The sequence below is a fragment of the Coregonus lavaretus genome (genome assembly GCF_964263955.1).
Source record: "Coregonus lavaretus genome assembly, chromosome: 16".
NCBI classification, from domain to species: domain Eukaryota; kingdom Metazoa; phylum Chordata; class Actinopteri; order Salmoniformes; family Salmonidae; genus Coregonus; species Coregonus lavaretus.
In genome coordinates, this window is record NC_140003.1 from 19,079,277 (window position 1) to 19,105,990 (window position 26,714).

A 26,714-nucleotide genomic window follows, 5' to 3' on the forward strand; every position below is an offset into this window, starting at 1 on the left:
TTGGTCGGTTTCCTCTGTGTTCAGGGTGCTCTTGCGCACACTTTTCACCAGGTGCCCGACTTTCATTAACAGCCTTTTAATGTTGTCGTGCTCGTTAACGGCGTCTTTGATCGCCAGCTGAAGCATGTGAATGAGGCATCTCAGATGTAAATTTGACACAGTAAAGTACTGATTTATCATAGTTTCTACATTAGTGGTTATCACTTCCACATGGACTTGCGAGGGCGCAGGTGGTCCCTCATCCTCCTCTTCATGTTCTGCGCTGCTGCTGGCATCCGCGGTCACTTCACCCTCCGCCTCCTCTTCAGTGCCAGGGAGGAGGTTAAACGCCTTGATCATGTTGCTGGCACTGTCAGTGACGACCCGAATCACACGTCGTTGCACATTCCAATATTTCAGTACACTTTCATACTTTTGGTAAATACGATCTGTGGTATGGTGCCCCTGTATGTGCTCACAGCCCAACAAAACCGTGTGCCCCCGGAACGTCCCATCAATGAAACTGGCCACGATGCCAAGGAAGCTGTGCCCTCTTCTACTGGTCCAAATGTCCGCTGACAGAACGAGCCCATCACCATTTTGCAGTAGGTCTTGCAGTTTGGCTTCCATCTCTTCCAGGGCATTTGGCATGAGCGTGTCCCGTACGGTGTTGTAGCATGGGGGGGTGTAGCCCGGTTGAGCTGCGCTGGCCAAGTGTTGCATCCCTTCGCATTCTCCTTTACTCAGCGGTTCATAGTCCATGTTAATCATTTTTAAAAATGCTACATCCAGCTCTCTTTTTCTCTCTCTTGTTATGGTTGGGCCTTTGCGTGCAGTGAAGAAACTTTTGAATTCCTCAACCCTTTTCTCTTGTTGCTGCTGCTGCTCCTCTCGCTCTATAAAATACAAATTCATGGACGACACAAATTAAATTAAACGAACCATATATTAGGCCTACTTTGAATGACAAAACTAATTTGTTTGAATATTAGGCTATATTTACTTTACACTTTTGTTACAAGATACCGTATTCAACTTGCTAACCTTTTGCTTTGTTCCCAGCGTGTTCACGTAGCACACTTTCGTGTTTTCAAGAGATGTGTCTTTTTAGATTCCAAAATGAATCTTTACTGACTGAAACAATGTCACCACATTCTTTTTCTTGTACCACATTATCATTGTTAGTTAGTTTTATATTAATAGTACACCTGAATGACTTCTCATTTTCCTTTTTGAAGTACTTGGTGAACTCCATTATTGAGCCGAGTTTTGACTGAAAATAGTCTACTGTTGATGACTGTGCAAGACAAAGATGGATTCTGGGTCAGGCTTCAGCGTGCTTCAGACTCGTGGTGTGAGCGGAGCGAAATTGGAGCGGGACATAGGGCAACGCTCCTTCCTTTTAAAAATGCCGCTCTGCGCTCTGTCCAAAATCCGCCCGCTCCACTCCGCTCACATGCTCTGGTTTGGACCATGATAGTTTGTTGGTGATGTGGACACCAAGGAACTTGAAACTCTCGACCCGCTCCACTACAGCCCTGTTGATGTGAATGGGGGTGTGTTCGGCCCTCCTTTTTCTGTAGTCCACGATCAGCTCCTTTGTCTTGCTCATGTTGAGGGAGAGGTTGTTGTCCTGGCACCACACTGCCATGTCTCTGACCTCCTCCCTATAGGCTGTCTCATCATTGTCGGTGATCAGGCCTACCACTGTTGTGTCATCAGCAAACTTAATGATGGTTTTGGAGTCGTGTTTGGCCACGCAGTCGTGGGTGAACAGGGAGTACAGTCTCTAAATAATGTGTGTGAAATGCTTGATAGTGTATGTGATGTAAACAGAGAGGTCTACCTTCTTGGGTACCTGAATATTGACTTGTTTTCATCAAGCTGTCCATGCAAGAGGAAGCTCCTCACTGTCACCAGTGCCTGTAACCTGTTTAAAGCTGTATCCGTACCCATTGACAACTTAGATGGAAAGCTACTACTGAGGATGGTAGCTGACTCTATGGCCACTCCTATGTCATATATCTGAGTAGAGGAAGGTGTTTGTCCTCAGGCCTGGAGGGAAGCCAAAGTCATTCCGCTACCCAAGAGTGGTAAAGCGGCCTTTACTGGTTCTAACAGAAGACCTATCAGCTTGCTGCCAGCTCTTAGCAAACTGTTGGAAAAAATGTTGTTTGACCAAATACAATGCTATTTCTTTGTAAATAAATTGACAACAGACTTCCAGCATGCTTATAGAGACACAAATTACTGATGATTGGTTGAAATAAATTGATAATAAGAAGATTGTGGGAGCTGTACTGTTAGATTTCAGTGAAGCCGATATTATTGACCAAAACCTGTTTTTGAGAAAACGTATTTCTTTATGGCTTTTCAACCTCTGCCATATTGTGGATTCAGAGCTACATTATCTATCTAATAGAGCTCAGAGGGTTGTAGGGTGTGATGTACCACAGGGCAGATCTCTAGGCCCTATACTCTTTTCTATTTTTACCAATGACCTGCCACTGGCATTAAACAAAGCCTGTGTGTCCATGTATGCTGATGATTCAACCATATACATGTCAGCAACCACAGCTAATGAAGTCACTGAAATCCTTAACAAGGAGTTGCAGTCAGTTTTGGAATGGGTGGCCAGTAATAAACTGGTACTGAGCATCTCTAAAACTAAGAGCATTGTATTTGGTACAATACATTCCCTAAGCTCTAGACCTCAGCTGAATCTGGTAATGAATGGTGTGGCTGTTTAACAAGTTGAGGAGACTAAATTAAATGACCTTAGATTGTAAACTGTCATGGTCAAAACATATAGATTCAATGGTTGTAAAGATGTGGAGAGGTCTGTCAATAATAAAGAGATGCTCTGCTTTTTTGACACCACACTCCAACAAGCAAATCCTGCAGGCTCTAGTTTTGTCTTATCTGCATTATTGTCCAGTCATGTGGTCAAGTGCTGCAAAGAAAAACCTAGTTAAGCTGCAGCTGGCCCAGAGCAGAGTGGCATGTCTTGCTCTTCATTGTAATCAGAGGGCTAATATAAATACACTGCTCAAAAAAATAAAGGGAACACTAAAATAACACATCCTAGATCTGAATGAATGAAATAATCTTATTAAATACTTTTTTCTTTACATAGTTGAATGTGCTGACAACAAAATCACACAAAAATTATCAATGGAAATCAAATTTATCAACCCATGGAGGTCTGGATTTGGAGTCACCCTCAAAATTAAAGTGGAAAACCACACTACAGGCTGATCCAAATTTGATGTAATGTCCTTAAAACAAGTCAAAATGAGGCTCAGTAGTGTGTGTGGCCTCCACGTGCCTGTATGACCTCCCTACAACGCCTGGGCATGCTCCTGATGAGGTGGCGGATGGTCTCCTGAGGGATCTCCTCCCAGACCTGGACTAAAACATCAGCCAACTCCTGGACAGTCTGTTGGTGGATGGAGCGAGACATGATGTCCCAGATGTGCTCAATTGGATTCAGGTCTGTGGAACGGGCGGGCCAGTCCATAGCATCAATGCCTTCCTCTTGCAGGAACTGCTGACACACTCCAGTCACATGAGGTCTAGCATTGTCTTGCATTAGGAGGAACCCAGGGCCAACCACACCAGTATATGGTCTCACAAGGGGTCTGAGGATCTCATCTTGGTACCTAATGTCAGTCAGGCTACCTCTGGCGAGCACATGGAGTGCTGGGCGACCCCCAAAGAAATGCCACTCCACACCATGACTGACCCACCGCAAAACCGGTCATGCTGGAGGATGTTGCAGGCAGTAGAACGTTCTCCAGGGCGTCTCCAGACTCTGTCACGTCTGTCATGTGCTCAGTGTGAACCTGCTTTCATCTGTGAAGAGCACAGGGCGCCAGTGGCGATTTTGCCAATCTTGGTGTTCTCTGGCAAATGCCAAACGTCCTGCACGGTGTTGGGCTGTAAGCACAACCCCAACCTGTGGACGTCGGGCCCTCATACCACCCTCATGGAGTCTGTTTCTGACCGTTTGAGCAGACACATGTACATTTGTGGCCTGCTGGAGGTAATTTTGTAGGGCTCTGGCAGTGCTCCTCCTGCTCCTCCTTGCACAAAGGCGGAGGTAGCAGTCCTGCTGCTGGGTTGTTGCCCTCCTACGGCCTCCTCCACGTCTCCTGATGTACTGGCCTGTCTCCTGGTAGAGCCTCCATTTTCTGGACACTACTCTGACAGACACAGCAAACCTTCTTGCCATAGCTCGCATTGATGTGCCATCCTGGATGAGCTGCACTACCTGAGCCACTTGTATGGGTTGTAGACTCCGTCTCATGCTACCACTAGAGTGAAAGCACCGCCAGCATTCAAAAGTGACCAAAACATCAGCCAGGAAGCATAGGAACTGAGAAGTGGTCTGTGGTCACCACCTGCAAAACCAGTCCTTTATTGGGGGTGTCTTGCTAATTGCCTATAATTTCCACCTGTTGTCTATTCCATTTGCACAACAGCATGTGAAATGTATTGTCAATCAGTGTTGCTTCCTAAGTGGACAGTTTGATTTCACAGAAGTGTGATTGACTTGGAGTTACATTGTGTTGTTTAAGTGTTCCCTTTATTTTTTTGAGCAGTGTACTATGCATTCCATTCTCTCTTGGCAAAGAGTTGACTTCTTTTTATAAGAAACATGAATGTGTTAAATTCCATTGTCAATTTACACACAGCTCTGACAAAGTAACTTACCCCATCAGACATACCACAAGGCGTCTTTTCAGAGTCCCCAAATCCAGAACAAATTGAAGAAAGTGTACAGTATTAAATAGAGCCATTATTGCATGGAACTCCCTTCCATCTCATATTGCTCAAAGGAACACCAAACCGGTTTCAAAAAACAGATAAAGCAACACCTCACGGCACAATGTCTCTCCCCTATTTGACCTAGTTATTTTGTGTGTATGTATTGATATGTAGGCTGTGTGCCATTTTTTTATTTGTGTAGTTCTGTCCTTGAGCTGTTCTTGTCTATTAATGTTCTGTAATACAGTATGTCATGTTTAATGTTTTGTGTGGACCCCAGGAAGAGTAGACGCTGCTTTTGCAACAGCTAATGGGGATCCTAATAAAATACCAACATAAAAATCTTTCACGTGCCTTTTTGCAATCTCCAGGCGTGCTGTCATGTGCCTTTTTCTCAGGAGTGGCTTCCGTCTGGCCACTTTCCTATAAAGCCCAGATTGGTGAAGTGATGTAGAGACTGTTGTCCTTCTGGCAGGTTCTCCCATCTCAACCAAGGAACTCCGTAGTTCTGTCAGAGTGGTCATGGGGTTCTTGGGCATCTCCCTGACCAATTTCCTACTCAGTTTAGTCAGATGGCCAGGTCTAGGGTAGTTCCATATTTTTTCAATTTCCAGATGATGGAGACAACTTTGCTCGAAGGTTTGTTAATCTCTTGAAAGTTTGTTAATCTCTAGGAGACAGAACACATCTCCTTCCTGAGCAGTATGACGGCTGCTTGGTCACATGGTGATTATACTTGCATACTATTGTTTGTACAGATGAACGTGGTACCTTCAGGCATTAGGAAATTGCTCCCAAGGATGAACCAGACTTGTGGAGGTCTACAATGTTTTTTCTGAGGTCTTGGCTGATTTCTTTTGATTTTCCCATGATGTCAAGGAAAGAGGCACTGAGTCTGAAGGTAGGCCTTGAAATACATCCACAGGTACACCTCCAATTGCCTCAGATTATGTCAATTAGCCTATCAGATGCTTCTAAAGCCATGACATAATTTTCTGGAATTTTCCAATCTGTTTAAAGGCACAGTCAACTTAGTGTATGTAAAGTTCTGACCCACTGGAATTGTGATACAGTGAATTATAAGCAGGTAGCTTAGTGGTTAAGAGCGTTGTGCCAGTAACCGAAAGGTCGTTGGTTCTAATCCCCGAGCCGACTAGGTGAAAAATCTGTCGATGTGCCCTTGAGCAAGGCACTTAACCATAATTGCTCATGTAAATCGCTCTGGATAAGACCGTCTGCTAAATGACAAAAAAATAAGTGAAATAATCTGTCTGTAAACAATTGTTGGAAAAATTCCTCATGTCATGCACAAAGTAGATGTCCTAACCGACTTGCCAAAACTATAGTTTGTAAACAAAACATTTGTGGAGTGGTTGAAAAACGAGTTTTAATGACTCCAACCTAAGTGTATGTAAACTTCCAACTTCAAGTGTATATACCTCATCACAATCTCTGAGATCTACGGACAGTTCCTTGACTTCATGGTATAGTTTCTGCTCTGACATGCACTGTCAACTGTGGGACCATTTATAGACAGGTGTGTTTCTTTCTAAATCACATCCAAACAATTGAATTAGCCGCAGGTGGGCTCCAATCAAGTTATAGTGACGTCTCAAGGATGATCAAAGGAAATTAGATGCACCTGAGCTCAATTTGGAGTGTCAGGGCAAAGTTGTGTAAATACTTAAATACATGAATAAAAACATGTTTTTACTTTGCCATTATGGGGTATCGTGTGTAAATATGTGTGAGAAAAAAAGGATCTGACAAATTTTTTTCAATTTTCACCTAAAATGACATACCCAAATCTAACTGCCTGTAGCTCAGGACCTGAAGCAAGGATATGCATGTTCTTGATACCATTTGAAAGGAAATACAAATTTGTGGAAATGTGAAATTAATGTAGGAGAATATAACACATTAGATCTGGTAAAAGATAATACAAACAAATAAACATGCGTTTATTTTGTTTTTTTGTTCCATCATCTTTGAAATGTAAGAGAAAGGCCACAATATAATATTGCAGTTCAGACGCAATTTAGAATTTGGCCACTAGATGGCAGCAGTGTGTGTGCAAAGTTTCAGAATGATCCAGTGAAGCATTGCAATACTGGACTATTTTGTATCAAGTCTGCCCAAATGTGCTGAATTGGTCAATTGATACATTTTCAAGTGCATAACTGTAGAGAACACACAAAAATGATATGGTAATACAAAATGTAAGTTTACACACTCCCAGGAATGTCATACATGATGGATCATTACCTTATACACTAACTTTCACCCATCTAGATGGCCGGGCGGGGTGGGTGTGGAGCCAGAGACAGCAGGGGTTCAAACTATAGAACCCAGTTCCTACATTTGAATATAAAAATGGATTTTATCAAACAAAACTATGCTACATTTTAAACTCTGGGACCCTTAGGATGACAAATCAGAACAAGATTACTGAATTTACATGTAAGTACATTATTTACCTTCAGAGGTGAATGTATCAAACCAGTTGCCGTGACAAGTTTTTTGTTGTTGTGCACTCTCCTCAAACAATAGCATGGTATTTTTTCACTGTAATAGCTACTGTAAATTGGACAGAACAGTTAGATTAAAAATAATTTAAGCTTTGTACCCATATAAGACATGTCTATGTCCTGGAAAGATTGCTGTTACTTACAACGGTCATGCTAATCACATTAGCGCACGTTAGCTCAACCGTCCCGTATACGGGACACCGATCCCATAGAGGTTAATAAATGGGCTGTAACACAACAAAATGTTAAGTAAGTCAAGGGGTATGAATACTTTCTGAAGGCACTTCAGACCAAAAGCATGTGGACACCTACTCATCTCATTCCAAAATCATGGGCATTAATATGGAGTTGGTCCCCACTTTGCTGCTACAACAGCCTCTAGATGTTGGAACATTGCTGCGTGGACTTGTTTCCATTCAGCCAGAAGAGCATTAGTGAGGTCGAGCACTGTTGGGCGATTAGGCCTGGCTCATAGTCAATGTTCCAATTCATTCCAAAGGTGTTCGATGGGGTTGAGGTCAGGGCTCTATGCAGGCCAGTCAAGTTCTTCCACAGCGATCTCGACAAACCATTTCTGTATGGACCTCGCTTTGTGCACGGTGGCTTTGTCATGCTGAAACAGGAAAGGGCCTTCCCCAAACTGTTGCAACAAAGTTGGAATCACAGAATGACATTGTATGCTGTAGCGTTAAGATTTCCCTTCACTGGAACTAAGGGGCCTGAACCATGAAAAACAGCCACAGACCATTATTACTCCTCCACCAAACTTTACAGTTGGCACTATGCATTGGGGCAGGTAGCGTTCTCCTGGCATCCACCAAACCCAGATTTGTCCTTCAGACTGCCAGATGGTGAAGCGTGATTCATCACTCCAGAGAACACGTTTCCACTGCTCCAGAGTCCAATGGCAGCGAGCTTTACACCACTCCAGCTGACGCTTGGCATTGTGTATGGTGATCTTAGGCTTGTGTGCGGTTGCTCGGCCATGGAAACCCATTTCATAAAGCTCCCGACGAACAGTGCTGAAGCTGCTTCCATAAGCAGTTTGGAACTCGGTAGTGAGTGTTGCAACTGAGGACAGACGATTATTACGTGCTACGCGCTTCAGCACTCAACGGTCCCGTTCTGTGAGCTTGTGTGGCCTACCACTTCGCGGCTGAGCGTTTCCACTTCACAATAACAGCACTTACAGTTGACCAGGGCAGCTCTAGCAGGGCAGACATTTGACGAACTGACTTGTTGGAAAGGTGACATCATATGACGGTGCCACGTTGAAAGTCACTGAGCTCTTCGGTAATGCCAATCTACTGCCAATGTTTGTCTATGGAGATTGCATGGCTGTGTGCTCGATTTTATACACCTTTCAGCAACAGGTGTGGCTGAAATATCTGAATCCAGTACTTTGAAGAGGTGTCCACATACTTTTGTATATATTGTGTATATTGCTGCTGTCTCTCCAGATGTCTGCCCAACTTCTGTGAACATGGAGGGCAGTGTTCCCAGTCCTGGAACACCTTCTACTGTGACTGCTCTGGAACAGGATACACTGGAGCCACCTGCCACAACTGTGAGTTAACTACTCTTCCCTTATATATACCTATACACTTCCCACACTTTTCTCAAACTTGTTCACAATGATACTGCACAATCCAACCCAAGCCAGGATATACAATATATTTAAATGCAGCTCGCAATCTCACAATCTCATAGAACTGTTATCCCTATGCTGCCATCCTTATAAAGTGCAATTCAAAAGGGTTGGTAACAACATGAGATGGTTCAATGCCGGAGTGACCGTATAGTAATCAATCCCCTGGTATTCTGCCTGGCATAACTACCTGGGAAACAGGTAAACCCCGTTAGCTATACGTCAAGAGCCTCAGTTTGACATACGGACGTTTTTCCTCTCATCTGTCGTCTCCAGACATCCACAGACGCCCCTTTGATATTCACCACTGAGCGTGCTCAGAATACTGATTTCTTGTTTATTCGCCAGCGGATGCAGTTGTCCTTGTATGTTGGAGTGTACCTTGACATGAATATGCACCACATGAATGAAAATGTGCCCACTTACTTTGAACATCATCTTTATATGCATAATGGTGTCTGGCTTGCTACATTTTCTAAGTTATGCATATGTGTGCAATATAAAATATGCAATATAGGGAAAAGTAGGGGAGGCTACAACATTAGTATTAAAAGGTCAAATTGTAAGAAGTATGTCACTTATGTATATTAATGTACCATATATTATATTCATATTTTGTGAAGGTGGTTGTCTTTGTGTTTTAGAGCTTGACCACTCAGTGCTATTGCTAAATGTTTACCAGCCACTGTGCAATTATGTACATGCTACCCATTAAAATAGTTTTTAACTTCCTCACTGAGATTTCTGTCAGCCATTTTAGAGCATTATGTATATCTGTGTTCGTCTATAGCCATCTATGAGGCATCATGTGAGGCCTACAGGCTGACCGGCAGCTCCTCAGGCTACTTCTCCGTTGATCCAGATGGCAGTGGTCCTCTGGGGCCGACACAGGTCTACTGCAACATGACAGGTAAGCTGCCACTGGGGCACACAGCCCAGTCATCACCTCTCTGCACTCTCCTGAATCCCACAAGAACTCTGAGATCGTAGCAGAGGAGAGAAAGAGTAAACAAGATCTGATTCAGTCACTTACAGACACATTGTATTGGCCCACAGCACAACTGACAACTGACAGCCAAGCTATGAAGTGGAAAACCATTAGGGTTACTAGACATGGAATCAGCCCCTGGTTACAATGATAGCTCCAAATAAAGATTTGCCAAAATGTCTGCTGTAAATAAGACATTATTTGTGCAAAAGTGTGCAAAATGACACAATCGCAAAAGTGAATACACATAAAGAAGACCAGAGCTCTGATTCAAGTCTGTGTCATGTCTTCACCTTCAGGGCTCAGACTTTTCACAGACAGAGTAAAGGAATGGGAGCTCGATGCCTGGGCGCTGGCATACAAGACAATATCCATCACATTGCTGTCATGAGCTTACAGCTCTGACCTTTCCGGAGGTTAATGCAACATTTAAGTCATTACGGAGGTGGCTGGCTGCTGCTGCCTTTTGATAGTCTGGCTCAGGATCACAATGTATTTTCCTTTTTTCATGCCACAAATCCTAATAATGTTGCATGGAGTTGCCTCAGGTTGACCTCAATTAAAGAATCCATTAGAGATGTAAATAACTCTCAGCTTGACAAACTGGGATGTGAATAATCACGAAGAGGAAGAGGATTTCTTCTCAGGCAAGGTAAACAGAATTCCCTATAATACACAAAATAGGGGGATGGAAATGAATTGGAGTCCTCACCTCAATTCATTTTGCAAGCTATTAATCCTTGGTTAGAGAGCCTACAGGAAATCTTGTTTGGCTGTGGATTATTGTACATGCAGTAGCGTGTCCAGAACATTTTGAATGGGGTGACCAAGTTGGGGCACAGACCCAGTTTAGGGGGTCATAACATTTTGAACCTTAATCGATGCAAGGTGGATTTCTACAATAAAAGTATGATGTTTCAATGCATTAAATGCTTCAGTTTAGGTTTGGTACGTTTCCCTGTTCAAATAAATAATGAATCAATTCCAAAAGTGTTTGCATTGAAGGTCAGGATTTTATATAAGGGTGTTAGCATACAGCAATAAATTCACTTGAAAGTGCCATCCAGAGTGCGAGTTATACTGTAACATTCGGGGGTCTCAGCCTAGGCCACCCCCTGGACACGCCACAGTGTACATGCAGGAACTCCCTTTTTTAATTTAATCAATTTAATCAATAATTAATTCAACATGTTTATTTATTTTATTTGGGTATTGGCTTGTATAAGTCAAAGCTTGTGAATATATCCAATGTTTTTATAATCAAAAGGGTAAATATGACACAACCAACATGCTCTGCACACAATGTACAGCATGTTACAGGTCAAAATGTCTTAAGGTTTGACATCTTTTGTTCCATGTTGTGTGTAGAAGACAAGGTGTGGACAGTGGTGACCCACAACAGCACAGATCCAGTCAGGGTCCAAGGTTCTACACTCCAGAAGCCCTACATTATGAAGTTCAACTACAGCGCCTCACCTGAACAACTGATGGCCCTCGTGGCCGGGTCAGAGCAGTGTCAACAGGAAGTGATGTACGGCTGCAGGAAGTCCCACCTCTTCAACACTAGAGGTGAGTTGGGTCGATAGCACCCTGTTCGTCCTATGACGTCAAACTTAGACATGGTCCCAGACGGACCTGTTCACTAATATAAATGGTTAGTATTCTGAGAATGAAACTGATTCTGACCTGAGCATGTGAATATACACTCCATCCTCAACCATTTCTCCCATTATCTTGCAATAACTTGAAAGGCTACCACCGAGCATATCTCTGAGCATTCATCTTCAATTGCTTTGGGAGCAAACGGTCTCCCAGACATCTCACATTTGCTCCTAAATCATGAAAAATTCATGAAGTGCTGAATTCCCTGATTCCCCGGCTGTCATGTGCGTGCAAATAAACAAGTTCATTATCACAGTGGGTCAAAATAAAATAAAAATGTTATTCTTTGGGCTATATATGAACAGTTTCAGATGGAACATCAATAGGTTGTTTCTGCTGGCTGTCGTGCTTGAACACAGATATTCTCTATAGAAGATGAATGATGTTCAGCCCCTCTGTCAGACACACCATGTCTCTTAGCTGTTCAATGAATAGCAATTCACAAATTGTTTATTATTAGACCAATTTGGCCCATGGATTTATGTAAATTTGCATGATTAAAAGTGGCTTTTTGTGAACTCAGACACCACAACGTCATGCATGCGTAACCTATACGCATTCATGGAATATGGTTCACATTAGTTAAATATGTTTGATTACTGTTATTAATTTATTAAATTGTCATTTTCATTTGTTTAATTATGTGGCTGTAGTGTTGGGCACAGACAACATCTGCAGCTTGTAATATGACAAGAAAATACCAATTACCATCCACGATGACAATGTAATTTTGACTCGTCTTCTCTTTTCATTATACCGTTTCATTATCTATCAATATGCAGTTTGAATACTAAGGATTCACATTTGCACATTCTTTGTCATGACCACAAAAACAAAACAATAAACAACAACAAATGTGTCAAGTATTGATATGCTTTCAAATGCTTGCCCAACACTGGGACCTATTCTTACTAAATAAGCAAGCAACACTAGATCAATAAGAGACACTGTTACTGTCAATATTGTACTGCAGTTTATTTCAAAACCTCTTGCAGAGTAAGGTCAATGAAAGGGCGTATATAATGTATGCAGGTTTAGCATGCAACATCAAGTATCCGCAATGCACAATGCAGATGTGTTGATAGTAGCTGAGAGCTGAGGGACTGCTCCCTGCAGGCCTGTAGTGTCTCCAATGCAGAGTCATATTGTGTGACGGATGGCTGTAGCAGGGCCACTTACAGATGCTCCAGGAAATGAGCCCTGGATGTCTGACTGGCATCACTGAGGGCTCATTGACACAATGCCATGGGATGCCAACAGATGCCAATGGCTCTAATCACAGTCACTGTGCAGATAGCCATACTGCAGAGATGACCCCTGGATTATTAGCTGGTCTCTAATAGGATTTGTCTGAGTCTCACTGACCAGCAGGGTAATTGTTATATTTGAATATGGATGACATTGTGTATTCCAAGGATTTCATTCCAAAAACGGTGCCGTTTTTTTCTAAGCATCTGGACAGTTATGTGTCTATCTGATCCAATAGTTATACGTTTGAACTAACTGTATAACTAGCTACTGTAAAGCTTTTTCTCTTAGTTGTATATTTCCCTATATATATTTTTTTCATTTACTGCATTGCTATAATTGCTTGTTTTTGTATGAACTATGTTGTGCTCTGCTGTAGATGGTACCCCGTTGTCCTGGTGGGTGGACCAGGGTGGAGAGAGACGGACCTACTGGGGTGGCTTCCTGCCGGGGGTTCAGCAGTGCTCCTGCAGCCTGGAGGAAAACTGCATGGACATGAATTACTTCTGTAACTGTGATGCCGACACAGACTCAAGGTAACAAGGCAAATATGTCTCTCTGTGTATCTACTGGGCTGCTCATTGATCAATATGCTCTACAGGCCTTTGGGTTTGTCTAGTGACCATTATTCTAATTTTTTTAAATGCATTACTTTATTTATATAGAACTTTGAATACAGGGATATTTCTATCCAAATTCAACTGCTGTAATGTAAAATGACTATATGAAGGTATAAATTACTATAAAAACGTATTAGGCTTCAACTGCAGATCTTATCATGATATTCTTTATTACACACTTTATCTTTAACTTTAATGACGTTGCCTACATTTATTCTCACCCAGTGTGTCCCTGTGTAGTTTTGAATTTGGGGAACCTCATTTGCATATCTCCTGAGGCACCCGTCCAGACCTTGATAGATCACCTCATCTTTATAGTGTTTACTCTAAAGTTCCAGGCAATGCTGACTGAGGAATGGATTAGTTTATCTGTTGTGAAATGAAGAGGCTTCTCTCGCTGTATATTGCAGGGCTAATGACACAGGAGTCCTCTCCTACAAAGAGCACTTACCAGTGACTGAGATCGTGATTGGAGACACCAACAGAACAGGCTCTGAGGCGCTCTACAGAATTGGCCCACTGCGTTGTAATGGTGACAGTAGGTGAACTCTTCTATTTTGTAAAAATTGTATCTTACAGATGGTCCCTTTGGACATCCTTGTTTTTCCAGGCCAAATGCTGATTAAATATTGAGTATGTTCAAACGCTCCACTCAGTTCCAAGACATAACCCTTTTTCACTCATCTTTATATCCTTCTTATATGAGTCAAGACTTACCTCTAAGAAGAAATGTGTATTTCCTGTTTTCTAGAGTCTGTGTGGAATGCAGCGTCCTTCTACCAGGAGTCATCCTACCTGCACTTCCCGACCCTCCAGGCAGAGCTCAGCACTGACATCTCCTTCTACTTCAAGACCAGCATCCCATCAGGAGTCTTTCTGGAAAACCTGGGCCTCAAGCACTTCATCAGACTAGAGCTCAGCTGTGAGTCTGTGCTCCCCCCCCCCCCCACACACACACACACATACTGTAAACACACACACACACACACCAGAATCCATTTGGAGAAGGCCAGCGGTGTGAAATCATCAGAATTCTATTTTCTGATGAAAGCACTTCCCAGCTACAGTAGCCTACATTTGACATGCAATTGGAAAAATTTGCAACATGTCACTCCTGACCTGAACTGCATAATGTAATCCTAATGACAGACACAGTGCTCTATTATCAAGCTGTCAAATAAACCTCTAATAGCACTTTCCGTGGCAACCATGTAATCAGAATATGCTCACTGAATATAGAATTAATTGTTGAAGAAAATAATGGTCAAACTACATTGTGAATGTACTAAAGAGCATAAAGAGGAGGGCAACATAGTTGCTGGGCTCAAAATGTATCTGTAAAAGCTTCTCTTTAGGTCTTTTGTAAGAGTCCATTCTCTCACAGGACATTTGGAGCATTGAAATAACTGCAGCTTTTGAAATGTGAGGCGCATTTAGAAGTATTGACAAGCTGTCAACTCTGCCCTACATAAAACCATACAGGTCATCAAAGCCTTCTAAGTCTCAACGCATCACATTGCATGCCATCGACATAAAACTACATTGTGTAGCATAGAAAAGAGGAGTCTCAGATGCTGACCTGACTGACTGTCAGCTTGTGTCCCCTTTTTGTTTTCTCAGCTCCCTCTGTGGTGACGTTCTCCTTTGATGTGGGAAACGGGCCAGTGGTCCTGGCCGTGAAGTCCCACGTGCCCCTGAATGACAGGCAGTGGCACTATCTGAGGGCGGAGCGCAGCGTGAAGGAGGCTTCTCTGCAGGTGGACCAGCTGCCCCTGCGCTTCCTGGAAGCCCCGTCTGATGGACACCTCCGCCTCCGGCTCAACAGCCAGCTGTTTGTGGGTAGGGCTATGGTGAACAGCCCCTCTGTGGATTAATATGTACATAGAGCAGTTATACATATTGTAACACTGAAAAGCCATATTAATTAGTTATAACCTGTTGTCCCTCCTCCAGGGGGAACAGCGGCAAGGCAGAGGGGCTTCCTGGGCTGCATCAGAACTCTGACTATAAACAGCGTGACCTTTAACCTGGAGGAGAGGGCTAAGATGACCCCGGGGGTAAGTGCCGGCTGCCCCGGCCACTGCAGCGGCTCCAGCCGTCTCTGCCACAACAGAGGGAGGTGCATCGAGAAGAACAGCGGCTACGTCTGTGACTGCTCCCAGTCTGCTTACGGAGGACCCTCCTGCAAGGAAGGTGTGAATCTTAAAGTAACGTCAACATAGTGATTAATCCTTGGGGTTAATTTAGCTGTAATGTTGTTTCATCTAATCATTCTGATGCTGTTTTGACACTGAATCTATGATTCTAACATGCAGCATGTAACTTCAAGTATACACACAAAACATGCACTGTTTGTAAAGTAGTGAAGTGCAATCGGCTGCAATCAGGAGAAGTTGATTAACATAGAGCTGTAAGATATCACAACAGCCCTCTGTTGCAAAATATTGCTTTACATTAACCGAAATCTAACATCGCTCAGAGTAGGGTGTCCACCTTATATTATAAAATACATTTTACCAAGACAAATATGATTCTTCATGTTCTGAATCGTTCAGTGGGGTCTTTCTCTAACATATCATGAACATTATATCCAAAAAGTTGGATTTCGTAAACTAATACATCCAATTATAAGCACCGAGCTCTGTGGATAGAGCAGTGCCACTTCTCCCAGCGACTTTTGAGGATTTTACATGTTGTGGTGATCTTCTGCAAAGTTGTTGCCGTGGGTCACAAAAACAACATTAACATGACACGAGCTGAATTAAAATGTAAAAGACTTTGAAAATAAAAATCTTGCTGTTCGCTCAGTGCTCCGTTGACATTTCACAGAGATACGCTTGTTTTTCAGAGAAATAAAAAATAAATAACTGGAATTTCACATTAATATGAAAAGTGCATACAAAAATATTAAGAAAATACATGTCATGTCTCAAAATCGATATCTATCTTACCTCTATATTGTTTTATGTCCTCCGGATTCGAGAAGAAAGATGACGAGTTCAATGGTGAGCCTATAAGTTTGCCTTAAGTCCGTTATTTTGTATCCTGGTTTTGGGACCACCAGTAAAGATCATTGTTTCACCATCTATGCCTACTGCCTACTGTGTATCCTGCACCGCACCTGGGTCACACCTCACACCAACCCTTACAGAAAACAGAGCCAATATGGACCTAGCGGAGGCAGCACAGTATCGTAGCGCATTGGCAATGCAGGGAGCTATGCTGAACCAGCACGACCGCAGCCTGCAGCAGATAACCGAGAATCTCCGCCAGCTGACGATCGCCATGCAGAGCCGGGTGGACACCGGACCAGCCCCGGCAGCCGGCGGAGCGGAAGCCGCGGAAGCCGCAGTAGCGGCGTCTCCAGTCTCGCCTGCGACATCGCGGGAACCCGCTTACCACCTCTGGAGAGGTACGACAGATTTCCAGAGGGCTGCAGCGAATTCCTCACCCAGTGTTCCCTGGTATACAGCCTACAACCCTCCTCCTTCCCGACGGAGCAGGGCCGGGTGGCCTACATTATCACTCTGTTGAAAGGTTGGGCCCTTTTCTGGGCTACCACGGAGTGGGAGAGCCAAACTCCGGTGTTCTCCGACTCCTACCAATTCACCCGGGAGCTACGCAAGGTGTTCGACACCTCTCGGGTGGTGTCAGGGCACGAAGCCGGGAGGCATCTCACAGCCTGTCGGCAGGGTGACCGTTCGGTGGCGGACTACTCCGTGGTGTTCCGGACCCAGGCTCGAGAGGCAGGATGGGAGGAGGCCGCCCTGGTCGTCCTTTACGTGCAGGGGCTATTGGATGGGATGAAGGACGAACTCTCCTTCAGGGAGCTGCCTGAGCGACTGGACGGTCCCGTCAGGGTTCAGTGGGCCTAACTGCGCATCGGGTGCATGCACTGGTGGATTTGGGGGCCGTGGGAAACCTGATGGATGCGGGGCTGGCCCAAGGGTGGAGCGTTCCTTTACTTTCCCTCTCCGAGCCGGTTCCGGTCATGGGCCTGGATGGCTGGCCGTTGGGGTTGGGCTTCATCACCCGGCGTACTGTCCCCGTGCGTGTCCGGGTGGCAGGGGGGCTATGGGAGGATAGCCAGTTTTTCATTGTGGACTCTCCGGTGTCCCCTCGTCCTCGGGCACCCTTGGCTGGTCGTCCACAAACCCTGGATAGACCGGTCCACGGGGAGGCTCATCCTGAAGGGAGGCTCCGCCTCCGCCTTGTTCCGGTAACCACCGACCACTCATCAGTCCAAACCTTCTTCTTCTTGGGGAAAAAGGACGGTGGGCAGCGGCCGTGCATTGATTACCGGGCGCTCAACGACGTCACGGTTAAGAACCGCTACCCACTCACCCTGATGACGAAGGCATTCGAGTCGTTGCAGGGAGCCCCAGTCTTCACCAAGCTGGACTACGAAATGCCTACAACCTGGTGAGGATTCGGGAGGGGGACGAGTGGAAGACGGCTTTTAACACTCCCAGTGGGCATTACAAGTATCAAGTCGTGCCATTCGGTCTAGCCAACGAGCCAGCGGTGTTCCAGGTGTTGGTCAATGACGTGCTCCGGGACCTCCTCGACTACAGCGTCTTCGTGTATTTGGATGACATCCTAATATTTTCAAAGGACATGAGTGAACACCAGCAGCACGTTCGGCAGGTCCTCCAACGCCTTCTCCATCACCAGCTTTATGTCAAGGCGGAGAAGTGCGTATTCCACACAGAGACAGTCTCCTTCCTGGGGTTCATCGTCACCCAGGGGGACCTACGAATGGACCCAGCCAAGGTCAATGCGGTACTGGATTGGCCCCAGCCCTCATCCCTCAAGCAACTACAAAGGTTTTTAGGGTTCGCTAATTTTTATAGCTGATTTATTCGCAATTTTTGCTCTCTGGCCACTCCGCTGATATCCCTCACCCAGACGAGCATGCGCTCCTTCGCCTGGACCCCGGAAGTGGGGAATGCATTTGATGCGCTTAAGGGGCGCTTTACATCGGCCCCGGTCCTAGGGCATCCTGATCCGTCCCTACCGTTCATTGTGGAGGTGGATGCTTCAGACGTTGCGGTGGGAGCAATCCTGTCCCAGCCGTTCCTCACGGACGGTAAGACCCACCCCTGCGCGTTTTTCTCCCATCGGCTGTCCCCGGTGGAGCGGAATTACGACGTGGGGAACCGTGAGCTGCTAGCGGTCAAGCTCGCCCTGGGGGAGTGGAGGCATTGGCTAGAGGGGGCCACCCATCCATTCGTCGTATGGACTGACAATAAGAACTTAGCCTACATTCAGGTGTTGTTCTTCACCAGATTCTGGTTCACAATCTCATACCGTCCGGGGTCGAAGAACACCAAGCCTGACGCGCTCTCCCGGCAGTTCGACCTTGTGGACCTGGTGGAGAGGGATGACCCCATTGTCCCCAACACCCTGATTGCTGCCTCAGTTTCGTAGGGAATCGATAGGCTGGTCAGAGCAGTGCTACGGCGGGAGCCCGATACGGGCAGAGGTCCATCGGAGAGGATGTATGTACCCAAGGCTGCGCGCTCGCGAGTGCTTCAGTGGGCGCACGCGTCCGACCTCACCAGCCATCCGGGGGGTGCCAGGAAGTTGGAGTTTACATTTACATTTACATTTTCGTCATTTAGCAGACGCTCTTATCCGGAGCGACTTACGAATTGGGGCATTCACCTTATGATAACCAGTGGGGCAACCACTTTACAATATTTTTTTTTTTTTCTTTGGGGTGGTGTAAGGGGGGGTAGAAGGATTACTTTTGTCCTATCCCAGGTATTCCTTAAAGAGGTGGGGTTTCAAGTGACTCTGATGTCCTGGCGTCATGAGGGAGCTTGTTCCACCATTGGGGTGCCAGAGCAGCGAACAGTTTTGACTGGGCTGAGCGGGAACTGTGCTTCCGCAGAGGTAGGGGGGCCAGCAGGCCAGAGGTGGATGAACGCAATGCCCTTGTTTGGGTGTAGGGACTGATCAGAGCCTGAAGGTACGGAGGTGCCGTTCCCCTCACAGCTCCGTAGGCAAGCACCATGGTCTTGGAGCAGATGCGGGCTTCAACTGGAAGCCAGTGGAGTGTGCGGAGGAGCAGGGTGACGTGAGAAAACTTGGGAAGGTTGAACACCAGATGGGCTGCAGCGTTCTGGATGAGTTGTAGGGGTTTAATGGAACAGGCAGGGAGCGCAGCCAACAGCGAGTTTCAGTAATCCAGACGGGAGATGACAAGTGCCTGGATTAGGACCTGTGCCGCTTCCTGTGTAAGGTAGGGTCGTACTCTGCGAATGTTGTAGAGCATGAACCTACTGGATCGGGTCACCGCTTTGATGTTAGCGGAGAACGACAGGGTGTTGTCCAGGGTCACGCCAAGGTCCTTTGCACACTCCACTGGCTTCCAGTTGAAGCCCTCTGGGAGGAGGACACAACGGAGTTGTCAACCGTGATAGCGAGATCATGGAGCGGGCAGTCCTTCCCCGGGAGGAAGAGCAGCTCCGTCTTGCCGAGGTTCAGCTTGACGTGGTGATCCGTCATCCACACTGATATGTCTGCCAGACATGCAGAGATACGATTCGCCACCTGGTTATCAGAAGGGGGAAAGGAGAAGATTAATTGTGTGTCGTCTGCGTAGCAATGATTGGAGAGACCATGTGAGGATATGACAGAGCCAAGTGACTTGGTGTATAGAGAGAATAGGAGAGGGCCTAGAACTGAGCCCTGGGGGACACCAGTGGTGAGAGCACGTGGTGCGGAGACAGATTCTCGCCATGCCACCTTGTGGGAGCGACCTGTCAGGTAGGATGCAATCCAAGAGTGAGCCGCGCCGGAGATGCCCAACTCGGAGAGGGTGGAGAGGACGATCTGGTGGTTTACAGTATCAAAGGCAGCAGATAGGTCTGGAAGGATGAGAGCAGAGGAGAGAGAGTTAGCTTTAGCAGTGCGGAGAGCCTCCGTGACAGAGAGAAGAGCAGTCTCAGTTGAATGACCAGTCTTGAAACCTGACTGGTTTGGATCAAGAAGGTCATTCTGAGAGAGATAGCAAGAGAGTTGGCTAAAGACGGCACGCTCAAGAGTTTTGGAGAGAAAAGAAAGAAGGGATACTGTTCTGTAGTTGCTGACATCGGAGGGATCGAGTGTAGGTTTTTTGAGAAGGGGTGCAACTCTCACTCTCTTGAAGACGGAAGGGACATAGCCAGTGGTCAAGGATGAGTTGATGAGCGAGGTGAGGTAAGGGAGAAGGTCTCCCTTACCTCATGGTCTGGAGAAGAGAGGAGGGGATAGGGTCAAGCGGGCAGGTTGTTGGGCGGCCGGCCGTCACAAGTCGCAAGATTTCATCTGGAGAGAGAGAGGAGAAAGAAGTCCTGAGTGGTGCAGTGGTCTAAGGCACTGCATCGCAGTGCTAACAGCGCCACTAGAGATCCTGGTTCGAATCCAGGCTCTGTCGCAGCCGGCCGCGACCGGGAGAATCATGGGCGGCGCACAATTGGCCCAGCGTCGTCCAGGGTAGGGGAGGGAATGGCCGGCAGGGATGTAGCTCAGTTGATAGAGCATGGCGTTTGCAACGCCAGGGTTGTGGGTTCGATTCCCATGGGGGGCCAGTATAAAAAATATATATATATGTTTTCACTAACTGTAAGTCGCTCTGGATAAGACCGTCTGCTAAATGACTAAAATGTAAAAATTTAAGTCAAAGCATAGGGTAGTGCAGGATCAGCTGTGTCATTTGACTTAATGAATGAGGATCGGATGTCGTCAACCTTCTTTTCAAAATGGTTGACGAAGTCATCCACAGAGAGGGAGGAAGGAGGGAGAGGGAGAGGGAGGAAGGAGGGAGGAGGGAGAGGGAGGGGGAGGAGTATTCAGCAGGGAGGAGAAGATGGCAAAGAGCTTCCTAGGGTTAGAGGCAGAGGCTTGAAATTTAGAGTGGTTGAAAGTGGCTTTAGCAGCAGAAACAGAGGAAGAAAATGTAGAGAGGAGGGAGTGAAAAGATGACAGGTCGGCAGGGAGTCTAGTTTTCCTCCATTTCCGCTCGGCTGCCCGTAGCCCTGTTCTGTTAGATCGCAATTAGTCGTCAATCTACGGAGCAGGAGTGGAGGACCGAGCCGGCCGGGAGGATAGGGGACATAGAGAGTCAAAAGATGCAGAACGGGAGGAGAGGAGGGTTGAGGAGGCAGAATCAGGAGATTGGAGGGAGAAGGATTTAGCAGAGGGAAGAGATGATAGGATGGAAGAGGAGAGAGTAGCGGGAGAGAGAGTGAAGGTCGCGACGGCGCATTACCATCTGAGTAGGGGCAGAGTGAGTAGTGTTGGAGGAGAGCGAGAGAGAAAAGGATACAAAGTAGTGGTCGGAGACTTGGAGGGGAGTTGCAGTGAGATTAGTAGAAGAACAGCATCTAGTAAAGCGTATTGCCTGCCTTGTGAGTAGGGGGAGACGGTGAGAGGGTGAGGTCAAAAGAGGAGAGGAGTGGAAAGAAGGAGGCAGAGAGAAATTAGTCAAAGGTAGACGTAGGGAGGTTAAAGTTACCCAGAACTGTGAGGGGTGAGCCATCCTCAGGAAAGGAATTTATCAAGGCGTCAAGCTCATTGATGAACTCTCCAAGGGACCTGGAGGGCGATAAATGATAAGGATGTTAAGCTTGAATGGGCTAGTGACTGTGACAGCATGGAATTCAAATGAGGAGATAGACAGATGGGTCAGGGGAGAAAGAGAGAATGTCCACTTGGGAGAGATGAGGATTCCTGTGCCATCGCCCCGCTGACCAGATGCTCTCGGGGTATGCGAGAACACATGGTCAGATAAGGAGAGAGCAGTAGGAGTAGCAGTGTTTTCTGTGGTAATCCATGTTTCCGTCAGCGCCAAGAAGTCGAGGGACTGGAGGGTAGCATAGGCTGAGATGAACTCTGCCTTGTTGGCCGCAGAACGGCAGTTCCAGAGGCTGCCGGAGGCCTGGAACTCCACGTGGGTCGTGCGTGCAGGGACCACCAGGTTAGAGAGGCAGCAGCCACGCTGTGTGAGGCGTTTGTATGGCCTGTGCGGTTAGGAGAGAACAGGGATAGACAGAAACATAGTTGACAGGCTACAGAAAAGGCTACACTAATGCAAAGGAGATCGGAATGAAATTAACTAAACATCTGGGGAAGCGAGGCCTCCCTCACTAACCTTTCACTGAAACACTCAAATACAACTCTTCCAACTTCAACTTTAGAAACTATAATTGCTGTAAACTACAGTTGTTCAATGTTTCCAGGAATAGACTAACTTAGTTTATTCAACTAGCTAACTTGGTACAGTATTCTTCTGTGAAAACCACTCAGGGCACTGTATCCTATGACGCCATAGCTAACTAGCATGCTAGCATCCAATAACACACGGTTTAGCACCAATACTTGGTTACAACAAACTACCAATGGATCATTCATGTCCGTGTCTAGTTCCTTTCATAACGCAGAAGTAATTAAACGTTGGCTAGCTAGCACGAAGTCAGTCATGCTAGCTACACAAGTGGACAACACATCTCGAATGTTCAGAAAGTGAAGCTTACGTTGCAAAATTCTCATTGACTAAAATGATACAGTACTGCTAGCTGGTAATGTTGGCTAGATAGCAGTGGCTGCGGTGTTGACAGTTTGAAAATGTAGCTGGCTAGCTAACCTCGATAGTTTCTCTATACTACACCTTTGTCTTTGATACCAAGACAACTATGTAGCTAGCTAACTTTACACTGATCAAATCGTTCCATTGAAATGTATTTAGTTGCTACAGTATGCTAGCTGGTATAGTTGGCCAGCTAGCAGTGGCTACGGTGTTGCTACCCGCTAGCTAGCTAGCTTTAATGGTCCAGGTAGTGGGTTAGCTAGCTAGCCTGCTGCTTCACCGGGCTCAGCCGAATACACTACAATACTTACCTACAATAACTACCTACAATAACTACCTGGATAAACTACCTACAATACCTAACTACAATACCTACCTACAATCTAAATGCATGGTTTAAGCTTTACTCAACACATATAAAAAAGAAGCCAAGCTTACCTCCCCACTTAGAGGAACACAACCTCACCCCATCGCTCCTCAGTTACGGAGGAGGAGCGGTCCTGGGTGCCCAGGAGGAACATTCTGGACCCAGGCCTGATAACAACATTCCGTCGCCTTCACCCGGAGGCGCCGAGGTGAACGCCTGGGGCTGTTTGTCAGGGGGTACTGTTACAGGAGGGGGTCGCAGTTCCGGAGCAACCCACAAGGTGTCATCCTCTGACATCTTTAGGAACCTCCTCACTCACAGTCTGGACTAAACATTATCCTATTGGTGTCACCTGTGTCTACCTGTTCACCTGTGTATTTATGCCCTCACTTCCCTGTGTTCCCTTGCTCTGTTTTCTCTGCTAGTTCTCGATGCCAAACAGTACTAATCAGTGTCTGATCGCGAGACGTATGTACAGGTACTTGAGAAGTGTTCTCCCTGTTTCATTGTTGTTTTCAGACGTAGTAAGTATTTTGTATGTTTGCTGTCAGCCTGTTTTTGGAGACCAATTTGCTCCTCCTTTATTTTTTCATGACAAGTCGGTTATTTTGTATCCCGGTTTTGGGACCACCAGTAAAGATCCTTGTTTCACCATCTCTACCTACTGCCTACTGTCTATCCTGCACCGCACCTGAGTCACACATCACACCAACCCTTACAGTAGAGGTGCTGAGATCAGTGGCATTGAGAGTGCAGATTGGAAAAGCGATCAAAGAGGGAGAGGATGAGATGACATATCCTTGCTGCTCTGCTGTCTCTGGTCTGTCTGAGAGGATCCGGCTCTCACATTCACACTAATCTAGGCCTCCATTATCATGGAGCACACCCGCCTGAAATATTCCACTGGTCTGAAATACAATAGTCCCACTTTGATTCAATCCCACTTCCATGGAACCTAGCATCTGGAATAGGGAACTTCTTACTTATTTTCTTATTAGCCTAACAGCAGATACTATAAATGTTGCTGGCCCTGGGGCTGAGGCTATCCTCAAGTAAAAGGTGACCCCATTGTGCTGGACTGTCACCATGATACAGTGCAGTACCTAACCCAGAGTCTCTCTCTGTGTCCATGCAGAGGTGTCTGTTTCATTTGATAGAGAATCGTCAGTGACCTACACCTTCCAGGAGCCTTTCTCTGTGATGCAGAACAGGAGCTCCCAGGCCTCCAGCGTCTACAGAGAGAGCAGCAGGGCCAGAGAGAACATGGCTTTCAGCTTCATGACCACACAAAGCCCTGCCATGCTGCTCACTATCAGCACCTTCAGCCAGCAGTACATAGCAGTCATCCTGGCACGCAACGGTATGGACCCCTCTACTAATTTTTCACTATAATAAATAAGGATTATCAAGGTAGGATTCATACCACTGAATTCCCGGTTTAACCCAGTTTGTGTTGTGATCTACAGGGAGTCTCCAGATCTGGTATTGTCTCCATGTTGACAGAAAGCCAGATGTGTTCAGCCCCAGCCCTAGAAGCCTGGCAGATGGACGCCTCCACCGTATCAGAATCGACCGTCAGGGAAAAGATGTCTACCTACAGGTGAGAGAAGGATACATATGGGATGTTTACATCAAAGGGATGTATAAACATTTGGGATGTTTACATTTGCATGTGTCAAAGGGAAATGTAGATGCAGGGGAGTGAAGAGAGTGAGGAGCAGGGGAGTGAAGAGCGTGAGGAGCAGGGGAGTGAATAGAGTGAGGAGCCGGGGAGTGAAGAGAGTGAGGAGCAGGGGAGTGAGAGAGTGAGGAGCAGGGGAGTGAAGAGAGTGAGGAGCAGGGGAGTGAAGAGAGTGTGGAGCAGGGGAGTGAAGAGAGTGAGGAGCAGGGGAGTGAAGAGAGTGAGGAGCAGGGGAGTGAAGAGAGTGAGGAACAGGGGAGTGAAGAGAGTGAGGAGCAGGGGAGTGAAGAGAGTGAGGAGCAGGGGAGTGAAGAGAGTGAGGAGCAGGGGAGTGAAGAGAGTGGGGAGCAGGGGAGTGAAGAGAGTGCGGAGCAGGGGAGTGAAGAGAGTGAGGAGCAGGGGTGAAGAGAGTGAGGAGCAGGGGAGTGAAGAGAGTGAGGAGCAGGGGAGTGAAGAGAGTGAGGAGCAGGGGAGTGAAGAGGATATGTACAAGGTGTATGGAAATAGTTAGTGCTATAAAAATAAATGTAAAATATAAAAGATGACATGTGAGCAGAGAGAGGAACTACGCTGTACTTGGTCACCATGAGAAAAAATATAATTACATTTACATTTACATTTACATCATTTAGCAGACAATCTTATCCAGAGCGACTTACAAATTGGTGCATTCAACTTATGATAGCAAGTGGGACAACCACTTTTTCCTTCTTTTTTTTATGGGGGGGGTGGGGGAGGGGGGGGTAGAAGGATGACTTTATACTATTCCAGGTATTCTTTAAAGAGGTAGGGTTTCAAGTGTCTCCAGAAAGTGGTCAGTGACTCCGCTGTCCTGGTGTCGTGGGGGAGCTAGTTCCACCATTGGGGTGCCATAGCAGCAAATAGCTTTGACTGGGCTGAGCGGGAACTGTGCTTCTGTAGAGGTAGGGGAGCTAGCAGGCCAGAGGTGGATGAACGTAGTGCCCTCGTTTGGGTGTAGGGTCTGATCAGAGCCTGAAGGTAAGGAGGTGCCGTTCCCCTCACAGCTCCGTAGGCAAGCACCATGGTCTTGTAGTAGATGCGAGCCTCAACTGGAAGCCAGTGGAGTGTGCGGAGGAGCGGGGTGACATGAGAGAACTTGGGAAGGTCGAACACCAGACGGGCTGCGGCATTCTGGATAAGTTGTAGGGATTTAATGGCACAGGCAGGGAGCCCGGCCAACAGCGAGTTGCAGTAATCCAGACGGGAGATGACAAGTGCCTGGATTAGGACCTGTGCCGCTTTCTGTGTAAGATAGGGTCGTACACTGCGAATGTTGTAGAGCATGAACCTGCAGGATCGGGTCACCGCTTTGATGTTAGCGGAGAACGACAGGGTGTTGTCCAGGGTCACGCCAAGGTTCTTTGCACTCTGGGAGGAGGACACAATGGAGTTGTCAACCGTAATGGCGAGATCATGGAGCGGGCAGTCCTTCCCCAGGAGGAAGAGCAGCTCCGTCTTGCCAAGGTTCAGCTTGAGGTGGTGATCCGACATCCACACTGATATGTCTGCCAGACATGCAGAGATACGATTCGCCACCTGGTTATCAGAAATTAATTGTGTGTTGTCTGCGTAGCAATGATAGGAAAGGCCATGTGAGGATATGACAGAGCCAAGTGACTTGGTGTATA

At 46.3% G+C, this 26,714-nt stretch overlaps 1 protein-coding gene across 1 annotated transcript in view; it reads left to right on the forward strand.

Annotated features, from left to right (window-relative positions):
- The window catches only part of LOC311143646 (contactin-associated protein-like 5), an 80,368-nt gene that overhangs the window by 42,424 nt on the left and 11,230 nt on the right, over nucleotides 1–26,714 (forward strand). The window contains exons 11-20 of the mRNA XM_084179515.1: nucleotides 8,738–8,844; nucleotides 9,716–9,835; nucleotides 11,282–11,482; nucleotides 13,203–13,359; nucleotides 13,854–13,981; nucleotides 14,195–14,365; nucleotides 15,064–15,282; nucleotides 15,397–15,636; nucleotides 24,520–24,744; nucleotides 24,851–24,984. Of these exons, the coding sequence (XP_084035641.1) occupies nucleotides 8,738–8,844; nucleotides 9,716–9,835; nucleotides 11,282–11,482; nucleotides 13,203–13,359; nucleotides 13,854–13,981; nucleotides 14,195–14,365; nucleotides 15,064–15,282; nucleotides 15,397–15,636; nucleotides 24,520–24,744; nucleotides 24,851–24,984 (1,702 nt within the window). The remainder of the gene's footprint in view (nucleotides 1–8,737; nucleotides 8,845–9,715; nucleotides 9,836–11,281; nucleotides 11,483–13,202; nucleotides 13,360–13,853; nucleotides 13,982–14,194; nucleotides 14,366–15,063; nucleotides 15,283–15,396; nucleotides 15,637–24,519; nucleotides 24,745–24,850; nucleotides 24,985–26,714) is intronic.